Source organism: Talaromyces proteolyticus, assembly GCF_021365285.1.
Source record: "Talaromyces proteolyticus strain PMI_201 chromosome Unknown BGW36scaffold_13, whole genome shotgun sequence".
NCBI lineage: Eukaryota > Fungi > Ascomycota > Eurotiomycetes > Eurotiales > Trichocomaceae > Talaromyces > Talaromyces proteolyticus.
Window position 1 is genome coordinate 332,054 of NW_025764289.1, and position 25,759 is coordinate 357,812.

The 25,759-nt window shown below is 47.9% G+C and overlaps 11 protein-coding genes across 11 annotated transcripts; 5 read left to right on the forward strand and 6 right to left on the reverse strand.

The window, feature by feature from the left end:
- Positions 1 to 1,179: 1,179 nt before the first annotated feature.
- Positions 1,180 to 2,213, reverse strand: BGW36DRAFT_400990 (uncharacterized protein; the record flags this gene model as incomplete). The annotated part of the gene is made up of 3 exons (XM_046218696.1): positions 1,180 to 1,735; positions 1,822 to 2,056; positions 2,141 to 2,213. 3 exons carry the CDS (start codon positions 2,211 to 2,213, stop codon positions 1,180 to 1,182), a joined length of 864 nt encoding a protein of 287 aa, XP_046066755.1.
- Positions 2,214 to 4,116: 1,903 nt separating this feature from the next.
- Positions 4,117 to 4,810, forward strand: BGW36DRAFT_411393 (uncharacterized protein; the record flags this gene model as incomplete). Its single annotated transcript, XM_046219170.1, has 2 exons — positions 4,117 to 4,164; positions 4,222 to 4,810. The coding sequence occupies 2 exons, from the start codon at positions 4,117 to 4,119 to the stop codon at positions 4,759 to 4,761; spliced, it is 588 nt and encodes a 195-aa protein (XP_046066756.1). The 3' UTR covers positions 4,762 to 4,810.
- A 481-nt stretch (positions 4,811 to 5,291) lies between these two features.
- Positions 5,292 to 8,542, reverse strand: BGW36DRAFT_57335 (uncharacterized protein). Its single transcript, XM_046222434.1, has 7 exons — positions 7,494 to 8,542; positions 7,176 to 7,435; positions 6,738 to 7,121; positions 6,659 to 6,692; positions 6,505 to 6,602; positions 6,345 to 6,447; positions 5,292 to 6,289 (listed from the first exon to the last, which is right to left on the reverse strand). Exons 1-7 carry the CDS (start codon positions 8,365 to 8,367, stop codon positions 5,451 to 5,453), a joined length of 2,592 nt encoding a protein of 863 aa, XP_046066757.1. The 5' UTR covers positions 8,368 to 8,542; the 3' UTR covers positions 5,292 to 5,450.
- Positions 8,543 to 9,424: 882 nt separating this feature from the next.
- On the reverse strand, positions 9,425 to 9,853 carry BGW36DRAFT_261233 (ankyrin repeat-containing domain protein; the record flags this gene model as incomplete). The annotated part of the gene is made up of 1 exon (XM_046210072.1): positions 9,425 to 9,853. A coding segment is annotated over one exon (429 nt), but the record flags the coding sequence as incomplete, so codon positions are not given.
- Positions 9,854 to 12,062: 2,209 nt separating this feature from the next.
- On the forward strand, positions 12,063 to 13,482 carry BGW36DRAFT_388972 (uncharacterized protein). Its single transcript, XM_046217282.1, has 4 exons — positions 12,063 to 12,141; positions 12,180 to 12,369; positions 12,422 to 12,923; positions 12,979 to 13,482. Exons 1-4 carry the CDS (start codon positions 12,112 to 12,114, stop codon positions 13,460 to 13,462), a joined length of 1,206 nt encoding a protein of 401 aa, XP_046066759.1. The 5' UTR covers positions 12,063 to 12,111; the 3' UTR covers positions 13,463 to 13,482.
- A 49-nt stretch (positions 13,483 to 13,531) lies between these two features.
- On the reverse strand, positions 13,532 to 15,347 carry BGW36DRAFT_306362 (acetyl-coenzyme A transporter 1-domain-containing protein; the record flags this gene model as incomplete). Its single annotated transcript, XM_046212142.1, has 2 exons — positions 13,532 to 13,886; positions 13,939 to 15,347. The coding sequence occupies 2 exons, from the start codon at positions 15,345 to 15,347 to the stop codon at positions 13,532 to 13,534; spliced, it is 1,764 nt and encodes a 587-aa protein (XP_046066760.1).
- A 788-nt stretch (positions 15,348 to 16,135) lies between these two features.
- Positions 16,136 to 17,113, forward strand: BGW36DRAFT_432361 (Cenp-O kinetochore centromere component-domain-containing protein; the record flags this gene model as incomplete). The annotated part of the gene is made up of 2 exons (XM_046221126.1): positions 16,136 to 16,214; positions 16,263 to 17,113. 2 exons carry the CDS (start codon positions 16,136 to 16,138, stop codon positions 17,111 to 17,113), a joined length of 930 nt encoding a protein of 309 aa, XP_046066761.1.
- Positions 17,114 to 17,373: 260 nt separating this feature from the next.
- On the reverse strand, positions 17,374 to 18,903 carry BGW36DRAFT_306128 (uncharacterized protein; the record flags this gene model as incomplete). Its single annotated transcript, XM_046212122.1, has 2 exons — positions 17,374 to 17,973; positions 18,028 to 18,903. 2 exons carry the CDS (start codon positions 18,901 to 18,903, stop codon positions 17,374 to 17,376), a joined length of 1,476 nt encoding a protein of 491 aa, XP_046066762.1.
- A 1,150-nt stretch (positions 18,904 to 20,053) lies between these two features.
- On the forward strand, positions 20,054 to 21,768 carry BGW36DRAFT_388978 (uncharacterized protein). Its single transcript, XM_046217283.1, has 7 exons — positions 20,054 to 20,222; positions 20,274 to 20,346; positions 20,435 to 20,444; positions 20,496 to 20,689; positions 20,734 to 20,826; positions 20,870 to 21,511; positions 21,566 to 21,768. Exons 1-7 carry the CDS (start codon positions 20,133 to 20,135, stop codon positions 21,679 to 21,681), a joined length of 1,218 nt encoding a protein of 405 aa, XP_046066763.1. The 5' UTR covers positions 20,054 to 20,132; the 3' UTR covers positions 21,682 to 21,768.
- A 571-nt stretch (positions 21,769 to 22,339) lies between these two features.
- Positions 22,340 to 23,581, forward strand: BGW36DRAFT_432364 (DNA/pantothenate metabolism flavoprotein; the record flags this gene model as incomplete). Its single annotated transcript, XM_046221127.1, has 2 exons — positions 22,340 to 22,495; positions 22,556 to 23,581. The coding sequence occupies 2 exons, from the start codon at positions 22,340 to 22,342 to the stop codon at positions 23,579 to 23,581; spliced, it is 1,182 nt and encodes a 393-aa protein (XP_046066764.1).
- Positions 23,582 to 23,876: 295 nt separating this feature from the next.
- Positions 23,877 to 25,334, reverse strand: BGW36DRAFT_400996 (uncharacterized protein; the record flags this gene model as incomplete). Its single annotated transcript, XM_046218697.1, has 2 exons — positions 23,877 to 24,233; positions 24,288 to 25,334. The coding sequence occupies 2 exons, from the start codon at positions 25,332 to 25,334 to the stop codon at positions 23,877 to 23,879; spliced, it is 1,404 nt and encodes a 467-aa protein (XP_046066765.1).
- Positions 25,335 to 25,759: the final 425 nt, after the last annotated feature.

Consider the following 25,759-nt stretch of genomic DNA (forward strand, 5'->3'; position numbering starts at 1 on the left):
ACCTAGAAAACACATATATAAAAATAAGGATAACCTATAAACCCCCCTATATACCTTAAAAACAAGGTAAGTGCCGCTAAGACAAAGTAAGAAAGTATTTAATACTAACTTGGTGAATATAGTGGAAGCCTTTGAGTAAACACTTAATGGAGATCCTCCTAATCTAATTAAAGTATTCCTAGACTCATGTATCACCATAAGCCACCTGCGGCATGACATACCTAGAAAAGACTAAGGCCTAACACTACAGGCGTACAATCTAGTCAAATTCCTACTAGACAGAGGCTGGTAAACCACTATCGATTATATATCCAGATATAGAAAGATTCCTAGAAAGAAGAAAGCTAATAAAGCCGTTAATCATATTATAAAATGGTCTTTAAACAGCAAATATCCAGATATATCCATTATCCATATTCATTAGACCTATATAAAGACCTTAGAAGCTTAACACGTAGTATAGCTTACTAAAGTACTTACCATAGGAATTAAAAGAGAGACCACCAGCACTATTATATGTCTTGAGAATCATATATTAATCTCAAAGCAGCCAAGGCCCTTAAGGCCATAACACAGCACCTATATTAGTTCAAGACTAAATTTACCTCACTGACAGCATATTTACACCAAATTGGAAGGCGCAATACCCTCCAGTGTAAGATGTCTCAGAGACGACAGACTATAGCACACCTATTACTCCACTACAGACAGCGGCAGCAACCATAAAGAGGCAATAAAGGAGGAAGAGGGCATAAAAAGACACTAAAAAAAGAATAACAGCACTAGACAGCTTATTTTTCGTAGATAATACCGACATATTTAGCTTCTAGGAGGGAGGCTAGAATCCTATTAGCCCCTATGAGGTCCCTAAATCACCCTGTGCATATGAACAGACTGGGGTGAGGAATTGATTAGTCCATTAAAATGTAAATAATAGTATAAAGCAGGTAGTGGAGGGAATTAGATGTTTAAGCCCCTATAAGACCTCCTAGCGCCCATAAAACGAGACCTTCATAGCTTATAGCAGGGTAAGGTCTTTAAACAAGTATAATCTACCTTTAGGTGTCAGAACCACCGAAAAGGGCAGCACCAGTTCTGGTAGCTGATAGCTGACTTGAAGGAGAGAATGCGGTGGCTTCGAACATATACAGGAGATTATTCTGCGTTAAACGTTTCCAATCAATGATCTGATGGACGAACACTCTTCCAAAACGCCTGCGTCTCTTTTATATGGCCAGTATGTTCGACAGACAGTTCCCATTTAGGCAAATGCGATTCTGCTATTTCAAGATATGGTTGCATGGTTTCATTCAAAGCATCACGAGGTGTTCCCGGGAAGTGAACAAGAAGATCACCCGGGTGAACTTGGAGATGTTCAGGAGTGTCCGGATCGAGTTCTCCATTTGGAAGGGACATGTATGCATTGAACCATCGAAGAGGGCAATACTCAACTGACTGGGAGAAATAATGATTTTCATCCAGAATATGACCCAGCACTGACTGGTCACTTAGCAAAACCTCTTGCTCAGCAGTCGCCCGATCCATGATCGGAAACGCTATAGCAGCTGAGAGTAACTCGATCGACCAGGGATGCACGCGGATTGGAAATGCACCATTGTTCATTCCATTCCAGTCATATGTCAACAGCATGTGAACATCGGCAACATGAGGAGGAGGTAGAAAGGTCTCTAATGGCATGTTTGGATTCATAAGCACCATGTCGCTGTCAAACCAACTGATTGAAATCCTTATTAATTTTTATATTGGCTCAAAATCAAGAGGAAAGATTTCTGGGAGTGAGAAAACTTTTTATAAACTCACAATAGCCATTCCAGTTGCTCGTCTAGCGGTTTTTCGAGCTCCTGTAATAGAATTGACAGAAGAATGGCGTTCTTATTCCAACCTCCGTCCAGAATAGATCTACGCAACACAAACAGAGGATAGCCTAGTCGACGGCTATGTTCCACGTGGGTTCTCAGGACGCGCTCGTATATTGGACTGCTGTCGCCATAGATCATCGTCACCTTGCCAATTTTTGGCTGGAGGTGTTGGCGCGCTCCAGGTACATAGATACTCGCTAAGAATCAATTCAGTCCTAACCGCTAACCTAAACTGAGCAGAAAGAGAGAATAATACGTACAGATGTGGAATACCAGATTCAGTAACCAAATGATTGCGGTCGTTGCCAGGATTAACCGGAGAGCACTTATCATCATGCGAGGATGCAATCTTCTCCCATTGAAAAAATTACTTAAAAAGGCACAATCTAGAAATTTGTCATAGATTTGCTGGTGATGTGTGCCAAGCAAGAGATAGAAATTCTTGAACAACATTCTAGCCACGAGTAAGGAAGAGCGAGTCTCAGCTTAAAGGCGGCCGGCTATGTCGCACCAATGACATGAAATTAGTTGAAAATGATCCTCAATATCACCTCTGTAAGATAGGGTTCAGGTGTTATTGCTGAGCCTTGCATGATGATTCCAACCCGGGCTAGATTGAAAGCTATTTCTGGAACACAGTGGCTATCTGAAACGGACCATCATCCAATCAGAGTGTGCTTGGCACAGTGCGGGCGGTTATTGGCAACACTTTATTGGGCCATGCCTCCATCCGCATCTGAGCCGATGAACGGCCGTGGATATAGATTGTAGCCGCCGAAGTATTATACGTATTCGTCTATTAATTCTAGTTAATATAGAATAGAGAGGTTTTTGTGGAACTGTATGAATTCGAAGTTGCGTCTAAATTCAAATAGGAGCGATCACTCTTGATCTGCGAGGATTAATACTAATTATCATTACTAATCCAAATCATGGTGAAGCTTCAGCTTTGTGATGTTTACAGCCTACCTAAGGGCGCTCATTTTGTAATGCAGAACATTTTGTCAATATAAGAATTTGTTCAAGATATTATAGAAACGACAGTTTACTTAGGCAAGTACGTTAGTATCACGCTCGCTATTCAGATAATCTACAATAACCAATACGAGTTCGAGGGACAGATTGCCTAGGGTATGCATCCTAGCCACTTGCATTTATAAAGCAACTGTGGCACATTCTTCTATGGCATGAGAAATTAAAGGAATGTTGAATGGAAAGAGAAATCCAACGCCCCCAGCTGGATTAACTGATAGAACGGAGGTACGAGGGAGTGGTATTGTAATGATATTGAAAGGCGGGGGTGGTGCACACACAAAGAAAGGGTCGCCCCATAGGTCATGTTTTATATGCCATTATATTTATACCATTATTCACAATGTTTTCCAAAACCATGGCAAGTTTTTTAACTACAATCGAAGCTGTATCATGTCTTCAGCATCTTGACAATAGCATTTGAGTACTTCATCATTGTACTATATCCGATTCATTGTATTCTGAGATATAGTCAGACTTTAAGAATTATTAGAATATGATATGCGTATTGGACTGACAATAAGCAGTTTTCAAGTCGTGAATAGGAGAGTTGGATAAATGTATAAATAGATAATACATTCTCTATAATCCTTTGTCCGATTGCATTGGAGATGGCCGTTTGTCTCCATTGAAGACCCTATTGATTATATCACACAATGATAGAGAATCCCAATAGCTGACTCCATCTATTTATTATAAAAAAATAAACAGATCCACTTCTGGTCATGATTAATGGACGAGTATAAAAGAAATAAACATATACTTTTAAACCCTTCTAATAATTTCATCCTAAGATATCTCGTAAAGAATATTATTATTAATCAAGTTTATTGTCCATATCCAACTATGAGTTATGACAGACATCCCCACTAGGGGCCCAATCTATTACACATGGGTGGCCTTAAAGGCTACATTTGCTTGATAATCTCGAGTGGGAAGAGGGGAGCTTCATCGCACCAAGCGGATTAGGAATCGGAATTTAGACAGAAAGCATATACGGAACTCCATCTCACTTACCTCGCCAATCCAATATTTTCTCCATTTACTCATCATCAGGATGAGTTGGGGCAGTTTGATCGACCCTAATATCTCCTCTTCACTGATTACAAAGGCTTGGGAACCTTATGATTCATACACTCTCCAATGATTATCTCACGGCTAGGAAAACATCTCGTGAAGATCTAAGAGAAGTCAAATACTGAACATGGACACACCACGCCACGAAGCCGGGCAGCACCCCAGAAATAACACCGTATGAATTCTGATTACGTTTATTGGAGATTTTCAACTAATCAACAACATTGAATAGTACTACGGCGTATCAGGAATCCAGATCTCTATTGAAGGAATAAGAACTGACGATACAGAAGGAACAGTTAGTGGCATATGGAATGCTATCCTCGGCTGCCAGTTTTCCCCAACAGAGAACTACATAATACGGCCAGAGGAGAAAAATCAAAGTGGATTTGCAGATCTCCATACCATCCAATACAAACCACAGCCAAATAGCACTCATCGAGAGTGCCATTTTCTAATCACTCAATGCAAACGAAGGAGCGGTAAGACGCAGCAGTCCATTTGGAGCACTGCCAGAGACGAACTAGCAAAGTACTTTCGCTCGAGCAAGTCAAGGAGCCATGGACATCAGATGTACGGAATTGTTGCTGTGGGGAGAAAAGTCCAGTTTGTGGAATTCGATCGTAAAAGCGACAGTCTGAAGGATATTCAAATTCCTATAGGTACCGGCAGAGGAGCTATTCAGCATGTTGAACGTGGAAGCAAATTCTGGGTTGATAGAGAGTGCCAAAAGGTGCAACGTTTCCTAGACTATATTAAGGCACGTCCTTGATCAGGAAGGGGTGCCGAGGCGATTGCATGAGGAAATTGTACTCAAGAATATTCACAGAGTCAAACATAGGTTGAAATAAACAATGTCGATAAAAGCAATTTATCGCAAGAGAAACGCTTCATATGGTTATATGTCAGAACAACTTGTAGATAAATAATCTATACATGTGGAGCACATTAGGACATCATATCGTACCTTAATATACCTTGTTTGAAGTTCGTAACCGCAGGTTGTAGACAGCGCTTATACGGCCAATTGGATGTGATGAGTTCTTTCTTATTACTGCACTCAATCTTAGGTCGCAACCATAGAGGTGTCTATAGAGGACTACCTAGTCGCTTGATCCGGAGAACTACATCAACCGACATGTAAAACCGTAGAGAATTGCTGTCATTTTTTTCATGTTCTCCTTCATTGATGATGGTTGCCGTTTCTATCCGAAATATACCACATCTACTTCTGCTCCTAGAGATTGTTGGGTTTATCATTGACAATATTTGATCTTTTGAGTTGTGCCTGTGCGAGACCATATCGGCTTTTCGTCTTCCCTATGATCAACCAACCAACACTCCATATGGCTCCATTCATATCTGCGTTCAACAACCCATTTCATCCAACGATCTGATCAATAATATTCAATTGTCTAGGACCAACCACAACCGCTCACAAATCCCCTAGGATCAGCAACCTCAACGCGACCGCGCGTCACTACTCTCATTACTGCCTCTGTCATGCGAACTTGCACTACCCTCATATGATAAGTAGCTTGAGGTCACCGATGTTCTGCTCTCAGGAGCTCGTTGAGATATTCCAAACCACCCCAGCAGCGGCGTGATAAAGCTGGCATAAATCCCCTTCAGACCCGTCTGACCTGACTCATCTCTGAAATGGATTCTTCGGCTTCGTCGCGTTGGAGCTAGACTTTTTTCAAACCACGCCCACGGAGGCCATTTCTTTCTTCTCGGGGCAGAGCGTCGATCATCATTCCCATACCATCCCCACACAGAACTACTTCCTCGTCGTCCGTATCGTTCTTCTACTACTACCGTTTCAGTTCGTTGTCGTTGTCGTCCTCCAAACCATCCTGTTCCTGTCCGAAGCGAAGGACTCCTTCGTCTTGAGTACCGCTCTACCACATCTACATTTCCAGTCCCCAGCCGTAGCCCAAATAAAGCAAACAACCCAGAGATATCCCGCCGTCTTCCAAACCTCAAACGTGCCGGAGAAGGAGAATAACGAGAGGGTCTGCCACGGCGATATTCGCGCGACCTTAGGCGGCGTCTCGGTGGTGACGTCTCCTCAATGACGACGACCTCGTCACTATCGGACGATGGCTTATTTACTTCTTCTATGATATTGATCCTCTCTCTTCTCCGCGTAGAGATCTTCTGGACCGATTTCAAGAATTTCTTCGAACCCTCGTGGAAACTTTTCAGAGGATCTTTGCAATATGTGATGAATACGACGAAGAGTTCCCAGCGGAAGGCAAAGGAGAGAGAAATTATGACCACAGCAACTGTAACAGTGACTGCTCGGATTGTTAGCATTTAATCCGAGATTAATAACAATTTGGGGAGCCCTACACATGATTTCAGAAACATATCCTAAGCTTAATGCACCATCACTATTTCGGACAAATTCGGCGATGTCCAAGGAGAAAAACGAAGACATGAATGACATTGGAAGCTAGTTACCATATGAGCTCATTTTATAGAAATACCTGGTGGGAGAATCATTTCTTACGAAGAAGACCGTTATGACAGTGAACAACATAAGTGTTTGGCCCTGTCTAGCAGTTTCCGCCGCCTGTTTTCCTTGGGTGCGAGCCTCCGAAACATTTGCTGGTTAAACGTAAGCATGGCATTCTTTCAACAAAAAAAAGGGCGAATGAGGCTACCTTGTTTCTGCTTCAGATCTAAAAGGTCCTTCAACTGGTACAATTAGCAAGAATCTGTGAGACTTGAGGTTGTACGTACTGCTACATAGGTTTTTTCAGCCTGTTTATCAAGCCCTTGAACAACCGCTTTATGCATACGGACACGCTCAGGTAGACTGTGGTAACTCGAAGCCGTCTGCAGTTTCTTTTGCTCAACCCCCTCAGTCTTTCTGGCCTTCATAGCTTGAATGGCTTCTTCCATATCAACAAGAACTGTTTCTTGGTCCTCGAGGATAGTGGAAATAATATGGAGCTCATCTCGAATATCCTTGATCTCCTTAACTAGTTTTGTTTCCTCTGAAATGTCGAACAACTTTCTAAGGTCCTTTTTAAGCTCATCGGATGTTGAAATGTTTTGATCATCCTTGGCAAGCCTTTCGAATAGATCGGTGAAGTCATTGAACATCTTTGACTCTTCGTTCGTCTAACGCCTGTTAGAACCGCACCAGATAAGGTCAACGCTGCTGAAACCTACCACATTTCCAATGGAGATTTCGAAAAATTCAGCAAACCGTAGCTTTTCATTCGCGATATCAGGGTGTTCAAACATGGTTCCAACACACTTGCTGACGATCAGCTCCGCCAGATCGAAAACATTCGTCAGAGGCCGTCTGTCCTGTTTCCCAATTTGGCGAATAATGCTTTCCACAATGTCCGAATCATTATTCGGATCAGGATCTTTCTCCGATTTTTCCTCAGACTTATTCCAACGTTGAGGGAAGCTAGTGACTATCGTATCTGAAAGTTTATAAGGTTACTTATCTGACATTGAAACATGATTGGAAAAGACGCAAACCATTGTCCAGAATCCACAGCCAGAGTTGATCCACCATCAACACTAAATTCTCATTCTCCTCCTCGGGCCATGTCTTCTCGAAGTACCGGGAGACCACTTGATCAGAATCGCGAGCTTCGGTGGTCGGGAGGGTATAGTAGTAGTATTGGTCTAAAGTCCGGCGGAAGTGTAATGGAATTTCATCGAACATGTAGGCCAAGATCAATTTCTCGTCCGATCTGCGAGATTCTTTGGCAACCTTGACGATTTTTTGAATCCTCTTCTTTCTACGTTCTTCTTGTTCTGCTTTTTTTTCAACAGGCGCATGCCTTGCACGAATGACCTCATTCTCCAATGTCTCTAACGCGACTCTAGAGATCCAATCCACGTCTGGATCTGCTGCAGGCTCGGTTTCTTTAGTAACTTTGTCTCGGGGCCATCGGGACCTTCCATCGCTCGATACGCTTGACGTACGGGTGTAGGAGTCGTAATACGAGTAATCGCTTGCGTACCCAGATGTCGCGTCATCGTCTGGATCCATAAATTTGGATTTCCGTATTTTTTCTAGCTCTTCTAATGCTTCGTTCAGTCCTTTCGAAGTTGATAGAGGTTGTGGATCTTTAAGGTGTCTCTTCATTGCCTCGACTATCACGTCTGTCATTTGTTTCCGCCCGCTATTAGTCTCCCAGTGAATGTAGGGGAGGACCATCATCATGTTATCGTCTGTATCGCTCAACGCGATCCGTTGACAGATTGGTCGGATGAATCGTCTATGCGCAACAGATGTGTGTGACATTTGATATTGATGCCTCGTCCAGACTTCTTCTCCAAAAAGATACTTGCACTTTTCTTGAAAGTAGCTTGCCTTCTCTGGAGGGTGACACTCTTTGTACATTCTGCTTATCAGCTTCTATAGTCGCAAAGATTTTAGCCATTTCCTACTGACAGTATAGTTGCGCCACTCACATTGACCCATACAATCTGCCAAACCGTTAATTCTCCGAACATACAGGGAGGGTGAAGCATACATTGTTAGAAGGAACATGTAGCCATCGGAAATTCTTGCTGGTCGACTCAGCCTCTTTAAGGCCATACCGTATTGGTTCAGGGCTATGGTCATACAGCAGATTGCGCAGTTGGGGCCTCTTTATTCTGTATTTATTCCGAGTGTCATAAGGGAAAGACGCGATCGTAGATTGGAAACCAAAAGTAAGGTCCACAGCACTGTCTTCCAACACTAACTTTTTCAATTCAGCTTCAGCTGGCGCTTCTTGCAACCGGTCTCCCAGTGATGGACCTTGGCTGACAAGTTGGTCGCCCTTCTCGAGCAGTACGGCGATGACCTTCCGGCTACTATGGTCATTCGCGATCTCCATCGCAGTCTTCTGGGAAGCAAGTTCTTTTTCATCCATGCTAGCTCCTTGCTCAATCAGAAATCGAGCTACCTGTGAGCTATCTTGGACAGCCGCCTCAAAAAGGGCTGGTTGAACAAGTTTTCTTCGTTCTTGTCCATATTTTGTCACCAGACTCTCAAGAATCAAACGCATGACTTCGATTTTATCGTACTTTGCGGATTCTAAAAGGGCAGTCCTTCCGTCATCATTTTTCACCATACTGTTAATACCTGCATCCAACAGCAGCTGAGCAATGGTGGTGAAACCAAACCTTGCCGGACCGAACAGAGCGGAACGATTGTCTTCGGTAAGAGCATTGATATCGATTGGTCTTCTCTTCCAAGAGATTAAGTTGACCAAATTCCCCCGATTTCCTACCCAAGCTGACAGAAATATAGGCGTTTCTCCGTTATGGTCACAAGCTGCAGGGTCGGCTTCCTTGTCTAAAAGCAGCTTCACAACTTCTTCGCACTCCGGGGAAGGTACCCGCTCACAGGCCTGCATCAACGGTGTCCGACCATTATTTGCTCTCACATCAACTTGGACATCCTTGCTGCCTAATATCATCTTAACCAGGGTAGGTCCTCGCTTCGCTGCCGCTAGATGTAGAGGCGTGAAACCTTTTTTGTCTTTTGCATTGACATTTGCCCCAAACTCTAGTAGAAACTTCACTGCCATTTGATGTCCACTCCTTACAGCAAGGTGTAAAGGAGTTTCGAACTGTTCATCCTGAGCATCTAAATCGAGTTCGGGGATGCTCAAAAACTTGAGAACTATACCATTGGATCCGTTAGATGAAGCTATATGTAACACTGTCCGCTTCGACTTATTTCTTGCATTCCAGTCAGCTTTGCTTCGCAGCAAGAGTTCAACAATGTCGATGTTGTTTTCTTCCACGGCACAGAGAAGCGGAGTGCGATCGTCATCGTCCTTGAATTCTGTCGAGACCTTAGCATTGAGAAGATACTCAACGTGCTTTGTCTGGCCTAAGAGAACGGCTTTGAGAAGGGTTTCCCCGTTCAAGCTTTCACCCTGCTTTCCCGGACGGAAAACTAGAGTCGATGTTCCAGGCTTGTATACGTAGGCACCAGCTTTGCCCTCAAACTCTGTCAAATTTTCGTGAGCAGCGGCGCTCTGCCGTCCATCTTTGCTTGGGGGTACGAGCATCGCCGGGGCATCAGATGACGATGGTTCAATATCTTCGCTAGGTCCAACACCGCTAAGAACAGTATCTTCCCGTTGCTCAAAATTATCTAGAGGTGTCTTATCTTCCATAGCGACATTGTCTTCCAGTGATTTGGGGTGCTCTTGAGGCTCACTGTCTACCTGTCCATTGTTATCCGTCGGTTCAATTTCATCGGATAGTCTCCTGTCTTCTGGTCCTCCAGGTCCTCCAGGATCTTTCGGTGGCTCCATCACGGCAGAATTCCACTGGTTCCAACCCGATTGTGGGAAACAAGAGAAGTCTCTCAAATGCGCAAGAGCTAGACGGACAGACAAATTAGCAAAAATGGGATAAATGAGACGAGAGCATACCTTAGCAAAGGATTCCTAATCATAGCAGGTCTAAGTTGAAAAATATGAAACGGTGGTAAAGGGATTATTTCAAGACATGGAGAGATTGCTTGGCTGTAGACTAGGGAGCGAGGCTACAAGAGTGCGGCTGAGCATTCATTCGGTCTGTACAGGTGCGGGGTAGAAGAACTGAAAATGTGTCAAAATGGGGATCCATTCACTACAAGGGTCACAATTCTTAATGTGATTGGTAGAAGCACCACGGTTGTACTTGCTTTTTCTGCCAAATTCAGAGTTGTTCGTAGAACTCGGTCATCAAGCCACGACAGACTAGCGTGGGTCGGCGTTGTGTCATTCGCTCTACACGGGGTTCATTAACGACATTCTAATATTATCAGCCTATGGTCAGGTCGAATTCATCCCAGTCTGGCGTGGTAATATTGTGATTATCAGAGAAAATCGCGGATAGTCAGGCGGAGACTTGAGCTGTCATACTGTCATTTAGTAGGAATTCCCACCGCGATCAATATACTGAGGGACTCGTGAAAACCAGAATATCTTTTTCGATAGTCCTTAGGGTACTCATCATGGCCGCTAATTAGGGCATAAGATTGTACCTTGATATACCTCAGTACCACTAAGATAGATCCAGATGTGCACATTATTACAAATATGGCGAATCGAAGCAATTGAATGCGATCCTGGTTGAAGAAACCAAAACTCCGTACTAAACTGACACCTGACGGCGATAATTACCTATTTTAGAAACTAGGGTTTGCGAGGACAACCTTTTCAAGTCGAAAGGTAACATTCCGCGTGGGCTCAACCTTCTAAGTACCCAGACCCTGGAAATAAAGCTTTAACACGTATTTGAGCATTTTGTCATGGTAGTGTTGTTTCAAAATATGGCTCGCTACAGTAAGTTTGAAATATTGGTCATCATAGGAAGCGTGCGAGAACTATTCGTAGGTAATTCCTACATACATGTAATCGACCAGCAACTATGTTATCAAAAATTATAAGTTGTGAATACTAAATTTCGCAAACGCCCGTTATCATCTAAGCTACGAGCACGTATTGTCGACATGAGATTGGTGGGTGAGAACACGCTACTGTAGCTGATAAAACAGTCCTTATAGGGTCGTAATACTTGAGAATAACATGATTAAAGAAGAAGATATCTATACATATAAGTCTGTCATAATACATGCTCAATTACTTACTCGATATACACCCTGACATATTCTGCACCAAAAACAGTTGCGTTATTAGAGCCTCGTCTAGAACCCGTGAGTACATGTATATGTACATGTAACCATTCTCGAATTATGTTCTCCAAGATTCTCGATGACATCGAGCTAGCCCGATATATGTATATACCAACTTTTACTTCTTAACCAAAGTCCACCGCAGAGCAGCGATGCAGAATATACCCGACATTCCTATAATTATACATATTAGCACCAAATGACGAAATCGACAACACCACCCGATGCGGGGTTTGACAAGGCATATCATTGCTCGAGCGATCTTCATGATTAATAATAGGCAGTGATTCGACATCGATTGAGAGTGCTTTCGCAAGGGAACGCGGCAATCACGCAACACCAGATCGGATACATATAACCCTAACTTTTACCCCTCATTGGGGTTCAACATTCTCAGATCGACACTTTGTTTCTATCAATACCAATCAAATACAAACCTCAGAAAGAAGGAATATACTCAAAATGTCAGCTACAGAGACAATCACCCTCCCCGTCCAGCCTGACATCGCTTATGCCCCGACCACGACAAGTTCAAGGCCCGCACCGCCCGTCGTCTTGCAACCGAGACTCTCCCAAAAGACTTGCCGGCGGGATTCCCGCAAGAGTTAAAATCAGAGCTCGTCTGGGAAGGCGCTGAGCTCGAGGGGAAATATAATTGGACTTATGAATTGACAGCCAGCGAGGTGGAGGAGATTGAACAGGGGCTGGCGCATTTCAAATGTTGGCCATAAACCTTTCTCTAGAACAAGGATGTATAGCTGACCAGTGCTAGCATTGAATAAACCCCTGGGATACATCACACCCGAAACATTCCCCCTTCCAACCCTCCACCGTCAACTCCGCTCGATATCGCACGAGCTGCACCATGGCCATGGCTTCAAAGTGCTCCGCGGCCTGCCGGTGCACGCGCACACTAAAGAAGAGAATATAATAATCTATGCGGGCGTGAGTTCGCACGTCGCGGAGATACGAGGCCGACAGGATCGGATCGTAGCCGACGACGGGAGCGTTGTCTCTGATATCGTGCTCAATCATATCAAAGACCTGTCGACGCGGCCGGAAGCGCAGGGCCGGATCGGGGCTCCCGCGTATACCACCGATAAACAGGTTTTCCATACCGATGCTGGCGACATTATCTCGTTGTTTGCGCTGAGTGAGGCGGCGCAGGGCGGGACTAGTCGGTTGGCGAGTAGTTGGAGGGTGTATAATGAGTTGGCTGCCACGCGGCCGGATTTAATCAAGACATTGGCGGAGGATGAATGGGTGTTTGATGGGTAATTCCTATATAAGATTTGTTTGTTTGTGGTGATCAGAAACTGACATGAGCAGATTCGGGAACAAAGAGAAGCCCTATACCACACGCCCGCTGCTCTTCCACACCGCGCCAACGGCCTCAGCGCCAGAAAGAGTGTTGATCCAATACGCGCGCCGCAGTTTCACAGGCTACCAGTCCCTGCCTCGCTCCACGGATATTCCGCCTATCACAGAGGCTCAGGCGGAAGCGCTGGATGCGCTGCATTTCCTCGCGGAGAAGTATGCTGTTGGTCTTGATTTCCGGGCTGGAGATGTGCAGTATGTGAATAATTTGAGTATTTTTCACGCCCGGGACGCGTTTACGGATACGCCGGAGAACCAGAGGCATTTATTGAGATTGTGGCTTCGGGATGAGGAGAATGCGTGGCCGACGCCGGATAGGTTGGGGGATGTTTGGAAACGGGTTTATGCCGATGTGAAGCCGGAGAACCAGGCATTTCCGGAGGAGCCGAGGATTAGGTCGTCTAGTGATGGGAAGGCAGGGCAGAAGGGATACTAGGCTATGTAGTTTGAAGGTGGTAATACATGAATTTGATTCTTGAACTAGGTTTACATATGCTGAGCGCTGTTACTGAGATCTATTGCTGCCTGATCCCAATGCGACCCTCCAGGCACGCAGAGGCAATGCCTGGAGTTTGAAAACTGTGGGCCGGATATACATGTAAAAGGTCACAATGCCGATTATGACGCAGACCACGTTGGTAATATAGTATCCGTCCTGCTCAACAACACACTCGCCGCCGCCGGCTTTGCACCGACTGCGGTCTGCTTCGAGTGCGCATGAGAATGCTGACGTGACGAGTTCCCCGGTGAGTTTCGAGGGATCGGGGGAAGTAGATGGTGGGACGCAGGTTGCGGAGGTGAAAGCGTCGACCATCTTAAGAATAAAGAACTTGGGAAATGTTCCGCCAAGATTGGAGACTCTATAGTCACGTTAGCATCTAAAATTTCCATCGGTTAAAGAAGGGCACGAACGTTGCAAGAAGTGTCATATAAGTTCCTCCAATAGCAGGATCTGAAATGCGAGCATGGAAGGCAGAAATAGCCACAAACATAATTGTGTTTCCGAAGGTCGAGAGAATATGTTCCATAATGACCGTGAGAAGATACCAAAAAGGTACATCCGATCCAGCAGGATATATCATGACGGTGAACTGAGCCAGAGCGGCTGCCGCAAGCCGACCAACAAAGGCCCAGCTCCATAATCTCATAGGAGTGTATTCGGTAGACCATTGACCGGCATAGTAGCCCAGAGCAATCTCGAAGGGAAAGTCGAGGAGCACAACCAAAGCCATGTTGTCTTGTCCAAAGCCCTTGTCGATGAGCTTAAGACTGGTCACGGCGTCATTAGCCTGGAATCCGATTTTGGCGATCAAATGGACGATGATGATCATTTGAATGTTCTTCAACTTCAGTACACTCCACATGCTGCGGTAGACTTCAGCGATGCTGTCCTTTTCATTACTACGCTCTTCCTTCTTTAACAAGAATAGCGCGAATGTCACAATAATGTACGCCCACCCTGCAAATGCAATATATCCTCCAAGCGAAAGCAGACCAGTGGTTGTGTCGGCGTTGGCTGGTGAGCGGAACCAGCGGTTGGCAAAGTCTGGAGAGTTGAATGCTAAGAAAACGGTATAAGAAAGGAAATGGCCTGCGGTGAGACCGACTGTCTGCGCGGTGGAGGCGTAAGAGATATTTTGTGGTGAGAGTAGGGTAAGAGCCCAGCCATCGACGGCGATATCCTGGGTAGCACATAGAAAGACGAGGAAGAACCACCATTTGGTAAAAGTCCACACATTAGCATCGCTTTCACCGGCACTCTGCAACATGGACTCGACTCGACCTGACAAATAAACCATGGCCAGGCCGGAAAGTAGCTGCACGGGAGTAATCCAACTCTTACGTCGACCCATTCTCCTACTCCACACCGCATCCACGATAGGGCTCCAAAACAGCTTCAAAGAGTACGGATACGAGGCGAGAGAGAAGACGCCGATCTGGCCGTAAGAAAGATGCGGCTTAAGAAGAAACGGAACCGATCCCATAGCCAGTCCCATGGGAATACCCTGTAGGAAATACAACAGCACGAGCAGCAAAAAATTCCTCCGATCCTGCTCCGGCAGCGCAAAGAAGCTCGTGTTCTTCAACATGGGCGTGCGAGGTACCTCCGCAGGCTCGTCATCCAAGGTAAAGCTTTCTCTGTTCATCACTCGCGCAGCATGTTGGGCCGATGAAGGCGAGTCCACCGAGGGGTCCTTCCTCCGCATCTCCAGTTGTGAATTCATGTCGCCGTTGGCGTGGCCGTTTTGAGACCCAGTGTCGATGGTCAGGCCCGGGGGAGCACCGTTGGTGGATGTCTTATCACGAGCCCGGCGCTTCATCTGTCTTCGTTGCTGGAGGTCTGAGGTGTCAGCGCTCTCAGAATCTGTCTCGATGTCGGTGTTATCGTCTAGAGAGTTCGCGTGGAAGGATTGTGTTGCGGGATGGGACAAAGGCTGCAATTCTAGGTCATGCGCAAAGCGGTCTTCAGCAGAGGAATCTGGAAAGGAGTGTGAAGCAGAGACGAAAGTAGGATTGGGAGCAACGAGCGTAGGGGAGTCCGGAGCAGAAGTGGTGGAATGCATCCATGTGGCGGGCCGGGGGCTCTGCCTGAGGCAACTTGGCAAGCCGCAAGCTGGCCTCAACGATGGAGCTGGATGATTGGGTCCAAGTCCGCTCTGGAGCGAACTAGCCCTCTATCTGCGGGCTTGTCTGCCTGGATGGTGTCTAGAGAACAGACCGAAGGAGGAGGATAGGATAGGATAGGATATCAATTCATATTGAAGACAGAATAAAGCAACCAGGCGTAGCCTCAGTCGTGCATACGCAATCGGCAGTCGCAATTTCCCCAGTTGCGAGCTTACATAACCTTGAACGCAGCAGCCTTTTAATAATAGCACTACTAAATACATAAACATAATTAAAATTAAAATTAAAGGAAAATAATAGTAAAATGCTGACCATCCTATAGTTAGTTAAGCAAGGACTATTCACAGTTGTGTCTGTCGTTACATCTCACAGGTCACGTGCTTCCGCGACGCATGGTTCGTGCATCTGCGCGCTTCCGCAAACAAACATCAACAACCAACTACACACTACGCACTACACACTACATGCGCGAGTAACGGCAATGGATAGCGACACGTTCTCCAGAATAGACGAGTCGTTGGAGCGGTTGGAGTCGGAAATATCCAAGATCCGAGAAGAAGGTGCATCTCATCCTACCTAATGGTAGTATCGTACTGATCAGTGCGCAGTTAAGAGCTTCCAGAACAGACGCCGCTATCTCTCCAGCAGCCTCCTCGCGTCAGACTACATCCGCCAAGCAGTCGAGGCAAATGTCGATGCAGCGTCAGCCACAGCCACGGACCTCGCCCCCGTGCTCGAGAGCGCACGCGATCACCGCGAAACAAACTACCACCGCCTGGCCTTCTCGACCACGACGTTCCCATGGACCGATCCGAACCCATATTCCGACTCGCCAAACCTGTTGGGCGTAAGAATCGATATATGTGAACGCAGCGGCAAGTTCGCGAAGCCGTATTACCTTCTTTTGCGACGGGAAAAAGGAACCACCACTGCGAACAATACCACTGGGAAGCCGTCGCATCAACGTCTTTCGGTGTATCGACATACGATACCCGCTTTTATCCCCGTTGAGAAGATAGCGCAGAGATATCTACCATTACCACGGCCTCAGCGACAGACGAGCGATGCGGGGGATGAGGTGTTGAAACCGGATAGGGCTAGAAAACAAGACCTGTCTGCGTTTGTGCGGTATGTGCGGAAGGAAATTGCGGCGTGGCATATTCGATGCGACGCTGTTGCGTGGCTGCGGGAGAGTCTAGGGATTCGAGATGACGGGGTGACGGAGAGACAGAATAAGTCGGCGTTGTTGTCTGTTGCTGCAACGTCCTTGGAAGCGAGATACGTACGGCTGGAATGGCGGGATGGACGGGTCGGGCGGTTCAAGTTGTCAAACTCGGGGCTGGTCGAGCGGGCGGTGGTTATTGGTGATCGAGGCCGCGATAAACGAACAGAGGATGTCTTGACAGGCGGGGATCGTCGGGTAGAGACATTGGTGGGCAGATTGAAACATCTACAATGAATACACGCCATTGAAAATGTTTCCTTCCATGTCTTCGTATTCGTATATGGCAGAAATGTCTAAACTAGATTACAGCGGAATTCTAACAGTGACCAAATAAACAATATATATACAGACTCGTCGTCAATTCAACCGCTATGCAAGAGGGCCAATGCAGCGAAATGGGTATCAGTAATAATCAGAATTCAAGCAACGTGCCTCCGGGTATATTAAGATAATATAAAGTCGCGATTGCGTGCAACGGTGATCAAGAGTCGCGATCAAGGGTTGGCGAATGGATTTCTCAAAACCGGCAAGTCGTCACTCGGACTGCTGAACGATATTGTCGGTAAAGGTCCGTATGGCTTTGCATCCCTGTCCTGCAATTGCTTGCGCAGAATAGCTTCTTCGATATTCCAGCGCCATCGCAGCCGCGCCTTCTTGGTATCGAAGACCTGGAGGAGCTCTTGCTCCTCGCTCTGGTGGTCACGTTCGAGGTCTGCGATAGTATCGGCATTTTTGGCGATTAGATTCTCAAGCTCCTTTTCGAGCCGTGCGCTGGTCTCCTGCAGCTGCCGCTCCTGGCGTTCGCGAAGAACTTTTATGCGCGCTTCGTGCAGCTGGTCCATTGACTCTCGGTCCAGATACTCCTGCGCGAGCTGCTCTTTCTGCCGCCGTGTTACGGTACGTGCTGACCGTGTGAGGTCAAGACTCAACTCCGACCCTAACTTAGGTGACTGTGGGGGACTGGAGGTTTGGAAGTAGCCTTCCATATGTTTGATGCGTGTTTGCAAATTTCGCTTGGCCTTGTCAAACTCCTTGATCTGGTCGATCTCGATTACCAGGTGACGCTCTTCCATTCGTGCAGTATGCGCGCTGTTCTGCATACTCTGTTAGATGATTATGATTATGCAAGGGAATCTTATTCCTCTCACCTGCTTCTGTTTCTCTGCTTCTTCTTGCTTGTTGGCAGTTATTCTCTCTGCAATAATGGCGAGATGTTTCTCCTTCAACGTATCCAACAGGCCATTCTGTAAGTGAACGAACCGCGACCTTTGCGCCTTGTGCTTGTCGAGCATGTCTTTCAACTGCTCATTTTCCAAACTTCTCTGCACAGCGGCCTCGTCAAAGACTGGCACTTCGACGTGCAATTTCTCTTCCACAGCGGGTGGCTCGACGGCCGTCGGAGCTGGCATCACAGATCTCGTTTCAACGAGTACCGTACTCGTCACGCCTTCCCTCCGCAGACTTATTTGCGCATCCGGGGGCAGGGTTATCCCAGACGGCGTGCGACGCCTGCGAAACGACTTGCCGATGGCATTGATAAAACTCGTCCGCTTTCGCTCGGCTGATCGCGCAATGCTCGACTGCGAGCTGTGCCCGACACGCGGATGACGCTCATTGTGCAGCGAGGCTCTGGCATCGAAGGAACTGATGGAGGTTTGGCAGGTCGAAAACGAGTCAATCGACGGGATGCTGTCGGAATGGCCGTGGTCCGACAGGGTGGTGTCGGAGAAAGAGCCAGCTAGGAGCTCGACGGACGCTCCGCTCGACCTGACGGGTGAGTTGATATTGTTGAGCGACAGAGTCGGGGTCGAGCTCAGCGACGACGACGACGAGACAATATCCAAGCAGCCAGCATTGATGGAGGCGGCCAGCGAGGCCGCGATCTGGATGTAGGGCACTCGCAAACCCAGCTCGGAGGCTGCGGCCACTAGGCGCTCGTCCAGGCGGTCTTCGGTGTCGTCGCCGTCAAGCCAGAGCACTTCGGTCCGATAGCCTGCATCGATCAATGGCAGCCAGGAGGCCATGACGACGGCTTGCCGAGATGCCTCTCCTATATCAATTGAAGACCTCCTCTCCTGAATAACAAATAACAATAAATAAAACAGGAAATGAAACAATAATATAGGAGGGGCGCGGGGAGGGCCACTGTCACGGCCGCCCCACTGCTGGAGTCGGTGGCATCAGATGAAGCACTCGGACGAGATGGCTGCGGGAGGATGGGTTACGGCTTGGGGGCGATTCGCGTTGCCAGACCATGGTGTCATGCTATCGCCATTCTTGGTTATCGTGCTTATGAGTGAATTGTCGTGATAGTGTCGGCACTGTCGGGTCAGGTGAGGGCGCAGGGGAAACACGGTATAGAAGGAGAATGGACGACGGCGATTGGCTGGGAGCTAAGGCTGAGAGCCGCATGTGACCTTTTTTACAGTATCAATACATACACACAATCATATTGGTAAATAAAGACTTCATGACCACAGTCAGTTTGACATTTAATATTGTTGGTGATCTTTGTATGCTTGTAAGTTTACACCTTGCGACCCTCTCTGACGACATATGCCACACCGCATGACTCAAGGCCGCGTCCAACTTCCTGCATTCCTTCGGACATTGACAGTTGAAACCAACTGTTCTCATCTAGCCTGTGCTTACGCAGTCTCGATCAGACTTGGCAGGGACACTTGCGGTTTCCACGTGTCAGCGCGATGATCAATCAGGGGTAGTAAATAATTAGCATGGTCATCCTACACCCAAAATTGAGTTCTCATTTCAAATAAATATATCTCGCCACGGGTACATATTATCATTCAGGGTTCCCTTGATATTAATAATAAATAGTAATATGGCCATCTTATTTCGATTTTATCATCGTGGCATTCTGGCAGTAGAGGAGCTTCAGGGGTCGATCCACCTGCATGCATCAATTCATTAATTACGGTGGATTCTGTCTAGAATAGTGGCCAACTAATAATAGCAGAGTGCTATCTATCATATGGAATGGCTGATATATCTTCTGTCATGTTAGGTTGGGCCGTGGAAATAAAAGGCGCTATATAGTATCTGCGCCAAGAGTATGATTGCAGTAACGCCCCCCCTACAGCCACGCCCTCCGTGGCGGTGACGGCATTGCGGGGCGGCTATGGCAGACGCGAATAAGCTATCACCGTTCTCGCCTTGCATCTTGAACATCGTCTTGAACATCACAGCTCTGGACTTGTACGGTAACCGCGCAATATTGTATCTTTGTATCAGCATGGCGCCGCTAGTTTCGACTCCCGACGTCCAGTACACCGTCTTCGTGCGGCTGCCATTTCCTCGGGGCGACTTCATCGATCCTCCACCTGTAAGGCTGCGCTCAGTACATTGCTGGAAATGCTAACATCAGGGAACTCAGGCGAACTGGAATGCTGTCAAAGACCGTGCTTTGTGGGAGATTCTCTCTCGGCCTGCAAGGGATGATATAGACTGTATGCCTGCATCTATTTTTATTCTATTTATCCGTTCTTATTCGATTTCTATTAATGAATAATGAACCGGACGGCTGATATACGGCAGGGAAAGCAATGTATGACTTGTGTCTCCATGTAGATGCAATGTGCAATAGTTAATAATGCAGTGCCGATGATTTTGATGTCACACTCTCCTTCCTCCTCCAGCAAGCAGCATGGCTTTACGACCGCCAACTCTCGCAAGTACGAGCCCAGATGCGCAAGGTTGGCAATACACAGTCCTCGCCGTCACCCGCGCTTGGCTCAGTATCTGGAAGTGACGCGCTGGGAGGGCAGGCGATGAGACGGGCTGGCAGCGGAGGTTGGTTATCAACTATTCAGCGTTGGCAAATCTGACATCTCTAGGCTCGCGCGTCCCTTCACGACTATCAGCCCTGCAGAAAGAAATCCAGCCGATGCGGCCAGAGAGTTCATCGTCCACGACTACTAAGGATAAATGTATGAGCACAAACATATCTCCAGTTTCTGCTAATGGTTATAGCATCCTCGGTTCGGACAAGCTCTTCAAACACCGTCATGCAGACACAAATCACGCCCGAGCAACCCATAGAATACCCAGTCGGGCCTTCAACTAGACGTCCAGCGTCAACTCGAGAGCGACCAACATTGACTGTTTTCCAGAAAGCCCCGGAAGTCGAGGAAGAGAGCCAATCCCCGCCACTATCGTCAGACGAGTCGGATAGCGAATCCGATTCAGACGACGATGCCCCAAGTCGGAGGATGCCGGGGGTTCGCCGGTTCGGAAATTTCTCAGTCCACAAACCTGGCCTGAGGGACGACGACGGCGATGATGAGGATGAATCGCCCGCTTTCCTTCCTCTCTCGCATGGCACACCATCAGCCACTCAGCACATGACTTCAACCCTTCGCCAGGAAAGCCGGGCCTTTGAAGGGCAGAGACGACAATTGACCGGGCATTCTCCATCCCACAGACGCGAGCTCGCGAGTCTAGACAGCTCCGCCAGCTCCGGCGCCGCTGGTGGCAGCCCACAGCGGCCTTCTGCACCACTTAGCCCGCGACGAGTTGCGAATCTGTCTCGTCAAGACTCGACGCGGGCGGGTTCGGCGAACCAGAGCAGCGAGGAAACACCAAGCATGGGCAGTAGTTTTAGTGATTTGGATGGTATGACTTTCCCACAGTAGTATACTAGTGTCCGGTCCGGGCTAACGTGCGTAGATGCCAGCGTTACACAGTCGGCGCTCGAGGAAGCTCTGTTGAGTAATATGCAGCATGGGGGGATGGCGAGTCGGATGAGCAATTTCAGCCAGGCTCTACGTAGCAAGTATTTATAGTCTCGACACTATCAACTAATATATATATATATACACAATTGGTGAATTATAGAATTAACAATTACAGCATTAGCATTCAAGCACCCCAATAAATCTAAGCGAAATGCTGTATTATCTTCGCGCGTACATGTATATATTATGATAAACACCAGTCTGTTTTCGGTACTGCACTGTATAGTAGGTATGTGGAGTCAGCCGGGCGGAGGGCAGCGAGGTATCTCAGCTACATCGTAGTTCTGAGAACATCAGGTCGGCAGTCATCAATTGACCCGGCGACCGAGGATAAATTCTCTTCGCACTCTTCTGTTCTCTTCTCTCGTCAATATCCTTTCAGACCGACCGTAAATCGACCATAAATCGACCCTAACCCGACACTAAATAATATCTGCACGCCCTCCATCCCACGCATCCGTCTTGGAGATAGCCGGCGGGTTCGGCTTTGTCTATTAAACGTCATTTAAGCTGTATGCTGATACCCCGCGTTGACTGGAGAGTGCTAATCACTGTATAGACTGGTAAACAAGAGCATCTAATCCATTTACACTTCCAAAACATTTGAATATCAAATTGCGTAAATCGGTCTGTGCAGAACTATCTTGATATATCGCTGCTGGCCAATCAGTGCTCTGTTTGCATACAACTACCACAAAATATCATCATGGACGCCACCGAGGCTGAATCAAGCTACTTCAACAACTACCCCCCTCCAAAGGCCCTCAACAAACACAAAGCCCTCGCCCGCGCCTTCATTGATCTCCAAGTCGAGAAGCACCGTCGAGTCGTCCTCGTCACCAGCGGCGGAACCACCGTCCCGGTAACCCCCCCCTTCCTCCTTCTATATACACCTCCCATATCTTTTTCTAATCCCTCGCAGCTCGAAACACAAACGGTCCGGTTCATCGACAACTTCTCCGCCGGCACACGTGGCGCCGCATCGGCCGAGCAATTCCTCGAAAATGGCTACGCAGTCATCTTCCTGCACCGCCAATTCTCACTGCTCCCGTACTCGCGACACTACAGCCACTCGACCAACTGCTTCCTCGACTTCATGGACGAAGACGCCTCGTCGGCCATCGTCGTGCGCAGCGAGTACCAGACCGCCATGCGCGACGTGCTCCGCAAGTACCGTCTCGCAAAGCAAAACAACCTGCTGCTCGTCCTCCCCTTCACCACTGTCACCGAGTACATGTTCGAGCTCCGCGCGCTCGCCCACCTCATGAAACCGCTCGGTGCAAACGCGCTCTTCTATCTTGCCGCTGCCGTCAGCGACTTTTTCATCCCACGCGACAGGATGGCTGAGCATAAGATCCAGTCCTCGGAGATCCCCGCACATCCAAACATCAGGTCAAACAGTAACCCGCTCGAGGATGGCGACGATGTGTATACCGGGTATAATGAGGATCAGCCTAGCAACAAGTCCAAGAAACTGGTTATCGACCTAGACCCGGTCCCGAAATTCCTGCACCGGCTAGTCGATGGCTGGGCGCCCGAGGGGAGTATGATTGTCTCGTTTAAGCTGGAGACGGACCCGAATCTGCTGGTGTACAAGGCGCGCACGTCGCTGCAGCGGTACGCGCATCATTTGGTGATTGGGAATCTGCTGTCGACGCGGAAGTGGGAGGTGGTGTTTGTCACGCCCGACCCGCCGCATGAGCGCTGGATTCGCGTGCCCAAGACGCGGAGGAGTAAGTCGATCTCGGGAGAGGAGAATCTGATTGGGTTGGCAGAGGGCCAGCATCAGGATGGTCAGGAGAGGGGCGGCCAGGAGGGGAGGCAGGAAGGGGATGGGGATGAGGGAGATGAGCAGGGACGGGGGTTGGAGATTGAGAGTCTGATAATTCCGGAGTTGGTTCAGTTGCATACGCAGCGGATTGAGCATGTTGAAGTAGATTCATCATGAGTAGATTGCATTTTTTGAGGTTTGGACATCTACGGTCTATGATAAAGAAGGTTCCATAGGAATGTTTTCAAAAAATTAATTCGGTATTCATTGGTGAAATGAATATACCCAGCCTAATTGTAGGTAGTATTAGCCGTTCCTAATAAGTGGCGCCGATAACTCCAGTCCAAAGCACCAAAACACCGTAGCTATGCCTTTCTGTAATTATACAAGTGTTCTATCCCAACAACAAACCATTCCAATAGATAATAAGCCATCGAGGCTGATATAAAAAAAAAGTCGAAAGAAGGTCTGGTTACTCCCACTCTGGCGCTTGGCAGTACCCTCGCGCCCTCGTTATAACCTCTATCCTGGTCATCATCCAGCCGGACGTTGTGCCTTCCCGCGCAACACCAAGTCGTGGTGATTCAAAAGTGCGGCATTCTGGTCGTAATTCCCCTTCATTGTCTGGGTCCTCGCCCATGCGGAAGCTGAATTGACGACACAGCCCGTCCTCCTCGCATAATTGGCGGCATTCGCCCACGGTGTTGATGACTTGATCTTCGACAAGATCGCCGGCAAGGTTGTCCCAGTTCTCATGGGTGCCTGCTGTCATTTGCGGGAGGAGACGTTCGCGGAAGATGTCGGAGTGAAGAAGGTATTTGTGATGTCTCTGTGCGTTTATTAGTTATCGTGTCTAATGTTTATGTTTAGACTAGGGACAAACCTTGGTGAACCAGTCTTGGTCAAATTTCCACATATCCTCCACGTCCTCCGGACTGAGATGGTGGAATCCGACCACAGGCCAACACCACGGTTGGCGGTAGAAACTGTTTGTAAGGGGCTCGATTTCTCCCAAGCGCGCGTTTTGTAATAGCGGCCAGGTGAATGTCAAATCCACACCGGCGTCATGGAGTACCTTGCCCAGCACCATGTCACCTGCCCATTCTTGGTCGGTATACTCGTCGTAGTCGTTGACAAGCTTGCGGCGTTGTTTGGACGCCAATCGCATCGCTTTTTGCGACAAAATAAACCCAGACCCGCCATGGGCGAACAAGACGTCCCCAATCTGCGTCTCGGTGCCTAGATAATGTGGCTCCTTCGAATCCAGCTGAGCCAGCCAGGCCACCAAGTTTGCCCAGACAATGTGTGTGTCGGCTTCCATAAAGACATACCATTTCGCATCGGGCTTCGCATTAAGGGCCGCATCGATCATGGGCAGGAATTTCCATTTGTCGAGTTTCCATCCTGGGTTGTTGGGCATTCCAAAGACGCCATTTTCCTCTTCCGTGGCATCGTCATCCACCAGGCCTTGGCGCCCGTAGATCTTTAGTCGGTTGTACAGATTGAAATCTTCAATATTCGATTTAACGTCCTGCTGCACATTGGTCAGGACGTCGTGCAGCTGCACCCCTTCGATGGTTTCGTCGAAGTCCGAAACGACCAAATAGTTTGGCACGCAGCGGAATGTCGTTCTGGCATGGACAGGCACCTTGTCGAGCGCCTCCGTAACGCCGGTTTTGAGCACAACGAGGACGTCTTCGATCCCGGGGAGCGGCGGACACAGGAACTGCAGAGGCTTTTGAAGAGGGGTTTTGGTGGTGGTGGCCGCGTTGCTGCTCCTGATGCTGTCGCTGGCGCTACCGGCATTGCTCCTCGACGTCGCGAGCATGGGCCATTGCGGGCCCCTTAGCAGTTGCAGCACGACCAAGAGGCCGAGAATCGGTGCAGCGAACGGGATCCATCGACGTGATTTTCGGCGAAGGGGAATCATGGGGTCGAGGGCGACAGAATGGTATCGGAGGGAGAGGGGGGAAGAAGAAGGAAAAGCGAAGCAAGCGAACGAACACGTAGGGACTAGCAACTAGAGCATTAGCGGGGGGTGGTGTGTTCTTTTTGCGGTGCCCTGATGGTCTGTTGTTCTTCAAATGCCGGTCGAGACTGGCGGTGGAGTGATGCGAATGCCAGATTCTTATTATTATTGGGGTTTGTTGACCCTAGATAGCCGCACAAGGATGACGGTATGTTGCGCACGCACTCCGACCGGTGTGATCACTATGAATCATAGCAGCGCGGCGGGGGGAGTTGGCGGATGGTACTGCAGATGGGGGGGGGAAGCAGGAATGAAGGCAGGATGCAATATGTAAAGATGAGAAAGACGTCGAATATGTCGAAGATGTAGTAGAATATGTACTGTAA

Bases quoted from the DNA above. Each gene is read 5' to 3' on its own strand.
- BGW36DRAFT_57335 (XM_046222434.1), bottom strand. From the start codon at position 8,367: ATGTACAAAGAGTGTCACCCTCCAGAGAAGGCAAGCTACTTTCAAGAA. The intron at 7,436-7,493 runs GTTTGCGTCTTT...ATAAACTTTCAG, and splicing joins GCTGTGGATTCTGGACAATG to ATACGATAGTCACTAGCTTC. The intron at 7,122-7,175 runs GTGGTAGGTTTC...AACAGGCGTTAG, and splicing joins TCGAAATCTCCATTGGAAAT to ACGAACGAAGAGTCAAAGAT.
- BGW36DRAFT_388978 (XM_046217283.1), top strand. From the start codon at position 20,133: ATGGCGCCGCTAGTTTCGACTCCCGACGTCCAGTACACCGTCTTCGTG. The intron at 20,223-20,273 runs GTAAGGCTGCGC...CAGGGAACTCAG, and splicing joins ACTTCATCGATCCTCCACCT to GCGAACTGGAATGCTGTCAA. The intron at 21,512-21,565 runs GTATGACTTTCC...TAACGTGCGTAG, and splicing joins TAGTTTTAGTGATTTGGATG to ATGCCAGCGTTACACAGTCG.
- BGW36DRAFT_388972 (XM_046217282.1), top strand. From the start codon at position 12,112: ATGTCAGCTACAGAGACAATCACCCTCCCC. The intron at 12,142-12,179 runs GTCCAGCCTGAC...GACCACGACAAG, and splicing joins CAGAGACAATCACCCTCCCC to TTCAAGGCCCGCACCGCCCG. The intron at 12,924-12,978 runs GTAATTCCTATA...TGACATGAGCAG, and splicing joins GATGAATGGGTGTTTGATGG to ATTCGGGAACAAAGAGAAGC.